The sequence below is a fragment of the Microtus ochrogaster genome, unplaced genomic scaffold (genome assembly GCF_000317375.1).
Source record: "Microtus ochrogaster isolate Prairie Vole_2 unplaced genomic scaffold, MicOch1.0 UNK146, whole genome shotgun sequence".
Taxonomy (NCBI): Eukaryota; Metazoa; Chordata; class Mammalia; order Rodentia; family Cricetidae; genus Microtus; species Microtus ochrogaster.
Genome location: NW_004949244.1, coordinates 107,694 through 122,094, shown reverse-complemented (window position 1 = coordinate 122,094; position 14,401 = coordinate 107,694). Strand labels below are relative to the sequence as shown.

At 44.2% G+C, this 14,401-nt stretch overlaps 1 protein-coding gene across 1 annotated transcript in view; it reads right to left on the bottom strand.

The window, feature by feature from the left end:
• Fkbp9 (FK506 binding protein 9) overlaps positions 1-14,401 on the bottom strand; it is a 48,164-nt gene that overhangs the window by 21,736 nt on the left and 12,027 nt on the right. Inside the window, exons 2-5 of the mRNA XM_005371967.2 lie at positions 7,145-7,290; positions 6,186-6,375; positions 5,192-5,337; positions 2,822-3,011 (exon numbers count right to left, since the gene is read on the bottom strand). Of these exons, the coding sequence (XP_005372024.1) occupies positions 2,822-3,011; positions 5,192-5,337; positions 6,186-6,375; positions 7,145-7,290 (672 nt within the window). The remainder of the gene's footprint in view (positions 1-2,821; positions 3,012-5,191; positions 5,338-6,185; positions 6,376-7,144; positions 7,291-14,401) is intronic.

The window sequence follows — 14,401 nt, the reverse complement described above, 5'->3', positions numbered from 1 at the left end:
ATTTCTTCAAATCAATAAGGACTAATTAAATGCCAGCAATATAAAAATAGGCAAAAATAATAATAAAGGATATCTAAATAAATATTGGGAAACAGTAACCAAAGAACTTCAGGTTAAAATCATAGGTATGATTTTTCTCTTGAAATTTACCAAAGTTTAACTTGCTTTGTTTTGTGTTTTGAGATCAGGCTAGCATCAAAACTTGAGAAAAATCCTCCTGCCTTCCAAGTGCTAGGGTTGAAAACATAAGCAATCAAACCCGGTTCTTACTTCTAAATGATACCCAGAGAATGTATATCAAAACCTATAAAAATATATGTAAGAGAGTAGACAGGAAATTAGAAACTGACATGATTCTATTTCAATTAAGAATACATTAAAATTAAACACACACACACTTACATATAAGCTTTGACCCAAGTATGTTTGGAAACATACTTGAAGACTCAGGTACAAAAATAATTAAAACTCTTAAATGTCAAAAAGTAGTAAAACCATAAATGAGACCATAAATGGTCCCAAAAAAGAATTGATACCCAAGTTTAGGACAAAATCTATTATGTTAGAACAGGCGAGATAACACTGTACTCAAATTGGAAACTATGCAAGACCTACAGAAACAATAGTTCCATCGTGTGGGCAAAAATCTAGTATGCCCAGAAAATAATCTGCCCACATACTTCCTTCCCTCTCTTCCTTCAACAGGGCAATCCCTATGTTGTCCAACATCTGAGCTCAAGTAATCCTCCTGCTTCAAACTCCCAACTAGCTGGGAACACAGGCACATACCACTCTACTAGGACCACCTTGAGTTCAAGAGTTCAAGATCAGTATAATCTACGCCACTTCAAAAAATTTAAAAAAAAAAAAAAAAGGAGCCACCTTAGGGTTGGCAAGAGACTTGAACCTAGAGTGTCTCCCAGGAGCCCAAGGTGATGTCCCCAGTTAGTTCCTTGGGCAGCTGAGGATAGGAAACCTGAAATGACCCTATCCTATAGCAATACTGACGAATATCTTGCATATCATCATAGAACCTTCATCTGGTGATGGATGGAGATAGAGACAGAGACCCACACTGGAGCACTGAACTGAGCTCCCAAGGTCCCAATGAGGAGCAGAAGGAGGGAGAAGATGAGCAAGGAAGTCAGGACCGCGAGGGGTGCACCCACCCACTGAGACAGTGGAGCTGATCTATTGGGAGCTCACCAAGGCCAGCTGAAATGTGACTGAAAAAACATGGGATAAAACCGGACTCTCTGAACATGGTGAACAATGAGGGCTGATGAGAAGCCAAGGACAATGGCACGGGGTTTTGATCCTACTTCATGTTCTGGCTTTGTGGGAGCCTAGTCAGTTTGGATGTTCACCTTCCTAGAGCAGGATGGAGGGGGGAGGACCTTGGACTTTCCACAGGGCAGGGAACCCTGACTGTTCTTTGGACTGGAGAGGGAGGGGGAGAGGAGTGGGGGAGGGAGAGAAGGGTGGGAGGAGGGGGAGGGAAATGGGACGCTAGGAGGAGGTGGAAACTTTTTTTTCCTTTTCTCAATAAAAAAAAAAAGGCATGGGTTTTCACTCAGTGTGAAGTGAGGGGGTTCAATCCAAAATTACAAACTTTCAAAAGAATGAAGAGCAAGAGAAGGGAGGAGAGAAGTGGAAGAGGGGGGAGAAGAAAGATAAGGGAAAGAAAAGAAAGAGTAAGAGAAACACTTATAAAATAGTTACATTGGGGCTAGACAGATGGCTCGATAGTTAAGAGTACCGGTTCCTCTTGCAGAGGACATGTTCAATTCCCAGCACCCACATGGTAGCTCACAACCATCCCTAACCCTAGTTCCAAGAGGTCTAATGACTTCTTCTGAACTCTGTGGACACCAGGCACACATGAAATACACATACATAAATGCAGGCAAAACACTCACATACATAAAATAAATAGATCTTAATTAATTAATTAAAATTGTTAATGTTAAAGACTAGAACAAATGATGTAAGCAGACAGCTACATTGATTATCTTAATTTATTACTTAGTTTTACTTTGAACCATGTGACTATTTTTCATTTGAAAAATTTAATAAAAAATGTAGACGAGATCTTAAGACTAAGAAGGATGAGTTATCCCAATAAAAGTAATACCATAAAAAAGTCCCCCTTTGATGCTTCGGATACATAAACAAATGAGAAGTCTATTACGTCAGAGAAGGAGGTTCTGTCACCACTTGTTTATAGGAAGCTAAAGGAGTGGTTTCAAAACTAGCCTGCCACCTGAATGAACAAGACATGCCGCAGCTTGCCAAGGGCACTTTGCACTGACGCCATCTGCGCTGATGATGGGGCAGTGCAATTACCCTCTGCAGCATCCACTCAGAAGGGAGCTGAAGGCGCATAGCAGCTCCTCCAGCTGGTCGTACCATCTGAACCATCTCAGACCATGTAGAAACAAGGGATAAACTGAAGCTGATGTTCGGAGAGCTCCAACATTAGCCAGTGTGGGGAAGCTAGGGCACCACAGAGAGCTGGTTCTTTGTCCACTGTATCTCTGTGACCTCGCTTCTGACTACGCCACATCTGTGAGTCTACAGTGGGGTTCAGAGTCGGAAGGAATATAACCGGTGTCTAGGGTAAGCCCCTCCTGTTGTCTTTCAAGACATGTAAATCAGGAAACCCTTGTAAACCACCTAGGAACAAATTCAGAATCTGAAAAGAGAGACCTGTACTCAGGTTAAAATATGAGTCAGCACTGGTGGAATTATTAACCCATGGTCAACGGTGCCAGCTGCACTTCACTGAGCTGTTCTGGTGAGGGGAAAGTAGTACCCTTACCTGGAATCAAAGAGGGTGCCATCCAGAAGCGTGCCATTGTAATGATACCTGAGGAAGTCCCCACTCTGACTTCTGCGCTCACAGTTCTCGGGGACTACCTTGTTCTCGATGGAAATACTGTCCTTGGGGTTATGGAGGTCCAACAACGCAACGTCAAAGACGAGGGACGCCTGCCCAGGAATGTCTTTCCCTGGAGAGATATGGAAGAACGACTCATTCCAGACACAGAATGTGGGAGGTGCTCTAGCCACTACTCATGCCCTCTATGTGGGTATTCCTCATTCCTTAAAGCTTCCCAGACGAGGAAAACCTGGGTTGTTGTCTAACAATGGGCCAGTGGGTATAGCACACCGCCTGACCACACACTACACCACCACACGCATGCTTCAGATGCTCGCACTGCAATGATCTCTGTAGGCAGCATGCACCCACACGGAAACCCAAATCCATACCTCCTGTGGGTTCTGTCTGCACAAATGCATTGTAAACATTCAAATGTGCAAATTCCAAACCTGTGACTTTGCTCTGGAAAACAGTATACATACAGTCTTGTTCTTTCAAACCAAGAGCCACTTTTTATAAACATAAGTTCTTTATCCAAAACAAAACATAAATAAACTGAAGTTCGATGACAAAATGTGATACACACGATCTAAAAACAGTTTTTACATCTTTTCTATCTCATTTCTGCACGGTACTGCTACTCCTGGATGTTTCTAAGACAGGATGTGCTGGACACAGCCTACCCTCTGTATTCACGGGTTTCAAATCCATGGGTTCAGTCAACCTCAGAGCACAAATATTGAAGACAAAAAGCTATGCCTGTAAAACAAGACATGGTGGAACACAAGTGCAATCCCAGCACTGGAGACTAGAGGATAATGAGAACTCAAGGTTATCCGCAGCTACATAATGAATTCAAGGCCAGCCTGCACTAAATTAGACCTTTCTCGGAAAATTAAAAAATTATATCTGTACTAAAAACATATACTTCTACTTTTTCCATTACTCTCTAAACTATACCAAATGACAATTATTTATGTATGTAGTATAGCCGTTGTATGTATAGCAGGTTCCCCCAGAACTGAAATATTCCCGCCAGGAGTGGAAAGACTCGGGAGGTAAACAAACCACATATTTTATGCTTTTGGATAAAGAGAATAAAAGGACGTTTCTTTGGCATCTTCTAGACATTACAGGACTGATGCATATATGAATGAACTCAGACTGTGACAGTATGCACAAGACCTGTACAAGTTCTAACCAGATACAATCCCAGCCCTGATCAGAGGAAGCGAATACCAAGTCCACCCCTAACCAAGAAGCTATTTGTAATCAATACCTACAGAGAAAAGAAAAACCAGTTTTCTCAAATGAAGTCTCAGTGAAATTATCAACCATATTCCAGGGCAGGCCCTATGCCTGGAGTGATTGGCCAACACAAAACGGACTACACGCTTTTGTCCACTGCTTGTTCTGTTTGGGGTGGGTTTGTTTGTTTGTTTGTGGGCTTTTGTCTCATTGGCTTTCTTTATTTTAGTTTGATTTTTTCGTTTTTGAGAGAGAGAGAGAAAGAGAGAGAGAGAGTGCATGAAGTTGGAGGAGTAGGAAGGTGGGCAGGACGTGAGAGAAGTTGGGAAACAGAAAGGCTATGATCAAAATATGTTGTATAAAAAAATGTTTTTCACCAATGATAGCTTATGCTGGAGAGGGTGTGAGAGGGGTAAGAACACTCCTCCATTGCTGGTGGGAATGCAAACTTGTACAACCACTCTGGAAATCAGTATGGCGGTTTCTCAGAAAATTGGGAATCAACCTACCTCAGGACCCAGGAATAGCACTTTTAGGAATACCCAAAGAATACCCAATCATACTACAAGGACATTTGTTCAACTATGTTCATAGAAGCATTATTAGTAATAGCCAGAACCAGGCAACAACCTAGATGCCCCTCAACTGAGGAACAGATAAAGAAAATATGACACATTTACACATTAGAGTATTACTCAGCAGCAAAAAAAAAAAAATGGCATCTTAAATTTTGCATGCAAATGGATGGAACTAGAAAAATCCATCCTGAGTGAGGTAACCCAGACCCAGAAAGGTGAACATGGTATGTAGTCACTCATAAGTGGATACTAGCTGTAAAGCAAAGGATAATGAGCCTATAGTCCATGACTCTAGAGAAGCTAAGTAACTCCCGGCAATGGTTTATCCCTCCAACTACGGGGGGATCTGCAGCCCCTTCTGGCCTCTGAGGCAGTACACGCATGTGGTACACATACAGAGAAGCAGGAACACACACATACGCATAAACAAAAACTAAACATGCTAAAACGAATGAGCAGAGCTATGAGAAAGAGGACTTACCATCTCCCTCTTCGCCATAGGCCAGGAAAGGAGGGATGGTGATGATGCGCTTCTCCCCAACACACATGCCCAGCAGCCCTTTGTCCATCCCAGGAATCAGCCATCCAATTCCCACGTACGTGTCATAGGTTTTCATGCGATTGTGGCTGGAAGGAAGGAAGAGGGAGGGAAGGAGGGAAGGAGGGAGGGAGGGAAGGAGGGAGGGAGGGAGGGAGGAAGGGAGGGAGGGAGAAAAGAAGGCAGGAAGGGGAAGGAAACAAGTTCTATATCATTTCTAATTCATGGGATTTTTGTTTCTCAAATCTCAAATAACCAAGAGCCCACACTCATCCCTAGTGACAGGCATAGGTCCCATATTTGCTCCCTGATATAAGGAAGAAGCAAAAAGCTCATATTTAGACCAGAGTCAACAGTTATCCCACTCACTGAACATTCTGTATTACAGGAAGCCTCAGAGAGTTTCCTGGTTTTTATCCTAGCCTCAAAGGTCTCCGCAGTTTCATTGTCCCCTCCCCTACCTGTTTAAAGATGTATTTATGTATTATGCATGCAATGTTCTGCCTTCACATATCCCTGCAGGCCAGAAGAGGGCACCAGATCTCACCATGTGGTTGCTGGGAATTGAACTCAGGACCTCTGGAAGACCAGTTAATGCTCTTAATCTCTCAGCCATCTCTCCAACCCTCCTCTTCTTTCCATGGGCAAACTATATAAATGAGTCAAACACCCATGAGATTCCTGGGAAATGTGGCTCTTAAGTGGAAATCTTCAAATGTGTTTTAAGTGAAATCAAGATTGTTTTTATATTTCTTCTAAGGTGTTCTATTTTGACTCTGGCACCACGGAGTATCAAACACAAACCAAAACTAGATGGGGTAGGATTTGGTACTAGGTATGAGTGCCTCTGGCTGAGTGCTTTTTCTGGTTTCCAAATGAGCACAGAAAGGAGGCATGACAGAAGGAACCACACACTGCAACGAATCGTGGAACTTACCTGGAGTCAAACAGCGTCCCATCCAAGAATGTTCCGTTGTAATGGTACCTCACAAAATCGGACACCTGGATAGTCCGAGGACAGCTGGGAGGCTTGAAATACGTCTGAATCTGAACTTGGTCTTCAGAATTCCAAATATCCATCAGGAGTACATCAAAATGAAGTACCGAGTTTGGAGGGATCACACCAGCTGGAAATTAAAGGGAGCTCACAGAGAGTCTGCCCCCTCCTGGCAATACAGAGATCCCCAGGAAGCCGCTGTCGAATAACTATTTTCTCCAAGGTGAATCACTCCCTCCAGAAGGGAGAAAGCTGGTGCAGCAGACTGGGGAAGTAACGAAAAGCTACAAGATTTCCTAGGTTCCTCCCCAAAGCTGTAAGGTGTAAACAGAAGCCTGTGCCCTGAAGAGCACAGGGAGCGCTGGAGATGCAGCTTTTATGTGGGGTCACCCATGCAGGCTGCAGTGGGCTTCTGACCGACCCAGCTGCTGCAGAGTCACTCACAATCCCTGAAGTGACCCCTCAGCCAGGCCTCTGTAAGTTACCTCTGTAAACTCACTCGTTCACCAGGCTGGATTTCAGTGGGATCTTTGGTTTGCTATCAATGGCCTAAGTGGGTTAAATAAACATTTCTTCACATTCCACAGGGAAAAGCCAATTGACCATTATGATTAATGTAACAGAAGTCCAAAGAATTCAAACCCATCGCTGAGGTACAATTCCAAAAGGTCCATTCTTTCTACATCCTTCCCCCAAATAAAATGAGAGAGAGAAAGACTCCTCTCATCAGGACCTCATTAGATCTTTGGCACTTTCTTCTGCATCTAAGAAATAAACCTACAAGGAAAATGCTAGTTCGGCCTTTTTCTCTCCCCACTCCCCCATTAAAGATCCCAAATTCTCCAGTCAGGCTGGCTTCAACGCCTGCAAAAGTGTCTGTAAGTCGAGTGAAAACTTACACACTCCTTCACTTCCATAGGCAAGGTCTGGGGGAATCGTCACGAAGCGCCTCTCGTTCACGCACATCCCCACCAAAGCCTGGTCCATCCCTGCGATCAGCTGGCCTTTTCCCACAAAGACATTGAAGGTAGAGTCTCTGTCGTAGCTAAAGATCCAGAAGGTAGGGGGAGAGAGATAAAAGCATAGTTATCTCCACAGAGCATGCAGCTTCACGAAGGTCACAGCCAAGGGAAAGACCTACCAAGAGTTCCTGGCCAAGGAAATGTCCTCGCTGGGCATTTGAGGAGTTGGTTTTTATATTAACTTGAAGATTGCCAACAAATCGACTTAGAAATGATTGGCATACAAGCCTGACAACACGAGCTTGATCCCCTGAACCCACAGTGGAAGCAAAGAACCCAGTCCTGAAAGCTTCCCTCTGATGCCCTAAGCACAGGAGGCGCGTGCAGCAGGGAGGGGATACACACTAGAACGTGCTGACAAGTCAGACAATAAATAACAAATCATGGCTGGGACGTACACCCTTGCTTTTTAACGTTAAATTCAGCAACACTTTTACCTTCTAGGAGAGGATGGATACGTCGTGCTTTGAGAGATAATAAAGTTCAAGACAAGGACTTTGTCTATACGTATTTTATAAACTGGCAGAGACTCATAGTTTCAAACATTGTATTTAAAAAACGACTGCACATCTGGGCTTCATAGCTCCTATGGAGTATGAGCTACAAGGAAGGCTGAGGGGAAAGGATCACAAGTTCAAGGCCAGTCGGGCAACTGGCCTTGCCAGTAAGACTGCCTCCAGATTTAAAGAGAAAGAGGTCTGCGGGTTTACTCGCTGGTGGAGTGGCTACCTAGTACTGCAAAGCCTGGGTTTCATCTCCAGTTATGCAGAACAAAGAAGAGAGACAGAGTGCTGTGGGAAATGAGTGCAAAATAGAGAAAAATAAGCAAAAGAAAACTTTCTGTGGATCTTGGTTTACAATAATTAACAGTGGAGATAACTCAAGGGTAGGATCCTGGTTGCATCTTACTCAGATGTACCATGAAATGGGCTGCGGCCATCTTTTGGCTTCCTATTCACTCACACAAGAACGACAGTCACAGTAAGTGAGGTGCAGGCCCAAGGCAAAGCTGGCAAAGGTACAAAACCTGGGCCCCCAGAATTTACATGGTAGATGGAGGGAAAGAACCAATTGCTACCAGACATCCTCTGACCTGTGCATGTGTGCTATGATAAGCAAGCATACACATAGAGAGACACACACAAAGGCACACACACACACACACACACACACACACACACACACACTGTAGGAAATAGAGCTACAGTGTAAAATGATACCATTTTCCATTTACTCATATATAGATAATATGGAAAGATCTATTTTTTAAAAAATCAAGAAAAAATAGAAAAAACAATTAATTAGTAACAGCATTTAATTCACGAGGCTGTGCCAAGCCTCCTTTTGAAACTCCTGCCTTTTGCTCACTTTCTCCTAATGAACGGTTTAGTCAAGCAGTGGGGCCAGCTTCCTCGGACCTGCGCCCTTCACTCCCTCCGCCTAGTCTTACACCCCATTTTCACTGCCTTCCTTTCCTGAAGGTCAATGAACAGAAAGCAGGATTTCACGCAGAGACCACACTAAGGCACAGAGGAGCGTGTGAGGCTTCTACACGCATCAGCCTTGTACGGCCACGCTGGCACGTGTGTCACCGCCTGGAATGCCAGCTCTTGGCTTTGCTTGAGCCCGGCCATAATCACTGAGCCACCTTCAGGGCCATCTTCAATGTCAGGCTACCAAATCCGACAGCAAAGCTTCCAAGCCTCCCTAGGCAGAGCATCTGTGGGAGCAGAGAGAATGCAAAGGCAGGGAGTGGCTGCGGAAATGCATTCCTCCTCTGTAGAACAGGAATAGTTCCCGAGCTTAATGCAATTTTTAAGTGCACACATTCTGTTTTAATTCTAGTTCATTCTCTAAGAAGTTTACACATCTAGCATTGATTCCTATTTAAAAGTTCGTTAGACTAAAATAAAATATTCAAAGAATCGTTTCGGTAAGAGAAGAATATTGTAGGCACTGCGAACAGGTCACAAATCATTCCACTGAAAACTACACTGTGTATAAAGGAACTGCAAACTAAACCAAGAGTGGTTTGGGGCTTTGTTTTATTTACAAGTCTTTATTTGGTTTTAAAAGCTTAATTTACTTTATGTGTATGAGTTCTTTGCCCGCATGTATGTCTGTACACCACATGCATGACTGGTCCTACCTTAGATCTCCTAGAACTGGAGTTGTGGATAGCTGTAAGCCACCACAGGGGTCCTGGGATTCAAACCTGGGTCCTTCCAAAGAGCAGCCAATGTTCTTAACCCAGAGCCTTCTCTCCTGAGAACTTCGTACATGAGCACTATATCTACTTCTTTGCCACCCCAACCCTTCCTCTCACACCCCTCCCGTCCCCTGCTTCCCTTATTTAATTATTATTGCTCTATGTATATACATATTGAAGGAAGGCTGGCCTGAACCTGGTGAGGAAATAAGGTGTGGGACCCTCTAAGAGGGCCTGCTTCTTTTTTTTTAAATATTTATTTATTATTTATTATGTATACAGCATTCTATCTGTGTGTATGCCTGCAGCCCAGAAGAGGGCACCAGACCTCATTACAGATGGTTGTGAGCCACCATGTGGTTGCTGGGAATTGAACTCAGAGCCTTTGGAAGAGCAGGCAGTGCTCTTAACCTCTGAGCCATCTCTCCAGCCCGAGGGCCTGCTTCTTGCTCCAGAGAAGGAAGTCCACTCAAGTGAGGACTCAAACCACTCAGGGAGGAGAGGGGGTGCAGAAGGGAGAACACTAAGAAACTTATAAAAAGAGCGACCCAGAATCCCTGAGTGACCTCTCACCTATGGGACCCCTTTAGCCCCCTTGGTGTGAGTTGTTGGTTCTAATAAAGTTAGTACTTTGTCCTTTCTCTCTCTGTGTGTTCAGAATTCTTTCTCTGCACCTGCAGTGCCGAGCTCTCCACCTACCACGCTTACTATCCAGGCTCAAGCCAAGTTCTCCACTTTAGCGGCCTTCTAATTCCCAAGTGTTATTTTCCAGGCATCTGCCAAGTGGTTTCTCCTTTTCATGATTCAGTCTTCTACCTTTCCCAGAATTCCAATGCTCTGGCTGTCCCAAGGAAGAGAGCCTGCAGATTGCCTAGATGGCCAAATGACTGTGCCTCACCCCAATACTCGTGTGTGTGTGTATACATACATATATAATATATATACATATATATGCGTGTTTATACGTCTAGCATTTCTTATATAAACATAGGCTATCCAATCCGAAGGCTGATCACTTGGGATTGGACATCTATGCAGGAGTTCACCTATGGAAGAAACTGATTCTCTTAGCAGACAATGACCACTCTTCATCTATGGGTGAAACCATGTGGAATTTTCCCCATCCACACTGGCGTGTCAACTGATAGTGGCATTATAGATTTGTTCAGGCAACCACACCGTGGCTACTTCATGGGTGTGTTCTCCCTGTCATACCTAAGGGACATTATTTAATGGCCTCTGACTCTTACAATCCTTCTTCATGCCTTCCCCTGAGCTTTAGGTGGGGGGACTACACAGCAGATGTATCTGTTAGGGCACCCCACAGTCACTTGGGTCAGCTGTGCTTTCTATAACAGGCTCCATCTGTTGTAGAAAGAAGCTTCTTGGATGAGGCGCGAGAGGTACCGTTATCTGCGGCTGTAAGGATAACCATTTAAAAGGCAGTCAGAAAATGGCAGTAGCAGGCTCCTCTCTCAGATCATGGGTAACTGACTAGGTTTACAGCACCAAGCATGAATCCTTCCTGCTAACAGGCCATAAGTCCAACCAGACGACTGTTTGTTGGTAATGCCCAAGATAAAAGTGCCACTATTGCACTGCTGGAGATCTTGCCAGGCTGGAGAGTACTGTTGTAGCCTTTACAGCTGGCCAGAACTACTGACTGCGTCCCTTCCTTGAGCTTGCACAGCATCTCCACTAGGTCAGTTCCAGCTCTATTCCTCCATGCCCTGTGTCTGAAGTATGTGCTAGGTGCATCTTCAGCAACAGGGTCTTACCTTCAAATTCTGGAAGGAAATCAAGGAAAATGGCAATAAACCATATTGTTTTAGGAGTCTCTTGCGTTGCTCTGACCTACATCTTGTTGGAGGTTTCCCATCCTGGCGCTGGGATTTGTATTCAAAGCATGGCTCTTGAGGGTAGCATGCACACACACACATACATACACACATACATGCACACGTACATATATTTTTAACTAAACTTATATAGTAACACATTACCCTTTTTCAAAAAACCCTTAGTATTATTTATCCCTGCTTCTTCACTCTCCCCCTGCATCCAGAGTTAAATTCCCTGGGCACGTTTTTTTTCCCATTGCCACTTTATAGCCCTCCTTTCTAGACACCTTTTCTCCTTCTCCATCCTGCCATAGTCTTTCTTGTGGGTTCTTCAGACACTTCAGATTGCATACTCGAATCTAAAGATTCAGAGCTAGTGTCCATGAAGAAGAGAGAGCGTGTGGTGCTTCTCTTCCCACATCTGGCTGGCCTCGCTCAGCACACCGTGCTGCACATCTTCAAAAGTAGCTACTATTTACAGAGCGTTTCTCATATGCTAGGTCCAGCCACAAAGCAAGCTCTTCACAAAGAACGTGAACCCTCCGAATCCTTGAATCCTCATAATCTTTACACCACACAGGTAGGGACTCAGACATGCAGTCTCCCTGAGGGTTAAGATTTTTTTCCAAGCTCAAAATTTAGCCAAGTGGGAAAAAAACAAAGACATAAGAATCCAGGACGGTCTAACTCTCAGCTCCTGGCTGGCACAGGTCTCTGGAGGCTCCACGGCCTCGCAGTACTGTTAATTGCTCTGATGATCAGCCTGGCAGTATTAATTCCATCCTTGATGGTCACATAGCACTGTGAGCAATGATGCAAAAATGTATCACACACACACACCCAGACACATAAGGCTCTAACCATGCAAAACCAATGCTATCTATTGCTTAAAAGGCTGGCCATCTGGAAAAACTGAAGCTGTTCTAGATTTATGCTGATCAGTGCAACTGGCACAAACTCATGTGACGCCTCAAGCCGAGAACTGGTCATGAAAATCATTTCTGCAATGTGAGGATAAGTGCTTACACAGCCTGTCCCAAGCGGCCAGCTCGTTCACACCTTTTACAGATGTCCCAATCAGGGAGCGACAGGAAACAGATGGCTCACCCAACCAGGCAGCTCCAGGGGGACTTAATGAAGGTGCTGTGCACAGCTGACATTGTCATCAGCGGTGGAAAGCCCGGGTGCTCACTCCGTGCTCATAAATAAAAGAACGGTGCCTGCTTTCCCAGGTCTAGTCAACAAAGCCCTGGAAAAACTGGTGAGAGCAACTCATCAAGAAAGTGAAGTAGATGGCATGTATACTGGAGAGAAGCAAGGCAAGGAGTACTGTGCTCACACATGAAACTGTCCGTAGACAACTCTAAAGAGCTCTCTCTCTCAGTCTTCCCCTCTTCCCCTAGCCTCCTCTGAACTATTAACTGATTTCTGCAATGTGGCACAATACAGAAGTCAATAAGCAAAAATGAGTTGTGTCCATACCACCAGTAAATAATCACAAGTCGATAAAAAAAAGTCTACCTACAATAGCAAAAGAATAAAATAAAACAAACAAGGGCCCAAAAGAACTATGCACTGAAAAACAGAAAAATGCTGCTGAAAGAAATTAAAGAGGGCTAGCAAGGTGGTTTATCCTATAAGGACACTTGTCGCCAAGCCTGAGAACCTGAGTTTGATCCTCAGAACCCACATGGTAGAAGGAGAGAACCAACTCCCGCAGACTGTTCTCCGACCTCCAGACATGCATGTATGCACTAGACACTCCCGCGCACACATGCACATGGTAAATAAATGTTACAACTTTTTGAGCAAAAACAAATGAAAGAGAACAAAAATAAAGACACTCTACCCTGTGTTCGTGGATTAAGAGACATGATCTCATTAACACATGTGCACCATCAAAGAGACCTACAGAGCCAAGGCAATTCCTATCACATTCCCAGCAGTAGAAAAATATCCTAAAATTCATCTGGAAATGTCTAAAGACTCAAATTAGCCACAATAACCCTAGGAAGAATAGCAAATACAGTATCCCCTAGTTCCTGACCTTTAACTGTAGAAGACTACAGTCATGAAAGCAGTGCACCCCAGACTTAAATTACAGAAAGCAACGAAACTGAACAGAGAGCCCAGAAATGAACCGTTTCACACATGATCAAGGGGTGGTTGATAAGACCACGTGGTGATGAAATGCAAGGGCTCCAACAAATGGTGCCAGAAAAATCTATCTGGATGTCTACAGGCAAAAGAACAAAGTTGGGGCTTTGCCTTATGCCATCAAAGGCAAAGCATGTTAAAGACAAAAACTTGAGATCCAAAGCTACAAAAATCCTAGAAGAAAGCAGGCATGATAGTTCATAGGCATCATGGCAGCAATGGGGAGGTCAAGGCCAGCTTCATTCTTAAAATCCATCTCCAAAAGCACAGGGGAAAGCCCTCCTAGCATTAGATTTTACATCGGCGTCTTGAACAGCAGCAAAAGCAAAGGATGCTGAAGCAACAGCAGACAAGTAGGATTGTGTCGAACTTAAAAACTCCTCAGAGTGAAGGAAATAATCAGTAGATTGGAAGGACCTACGGAACAGCAGTGGGTACTCACGAACCACCGTGAGGTCTGAATCTGAAACATTGCCCACAGGCTAATAGTGTTTGGATGCTCAGTCCATAGCCAGTAATGCTACCTGGGAAAGTTAGAGAACCTCTGGGATACGAGGCCCAACAAGTAGACCTAGGCCACTGGAGGTGGCCCTTTGAAGGTCACAGCCTCCTGCGGTTCTGGCCTGTGTTCTCTACCTCCTGCTGACTGAGATGCAAACAGCAGCAGCACAAGCTCCAGCTGTCATAGAACAAGCTGCTCCACACCATGCCTTTCCCGCCATGATGGACCAAACCCTCCAGACTATGTGGCAAAGTAATCCTCCCCTTCCTTAATCTGCTTGTGCCAGGTATTCTGTCACAGTGACAAGAATAATAACTAAGACACCACATACGGGAGTCATACCTAGAAAATCTAAAGTCTTACAACTCAACAACAACAAATGGACCCAACCTAAAAACAAAAAAACTAAGAAAACCATTTGAATA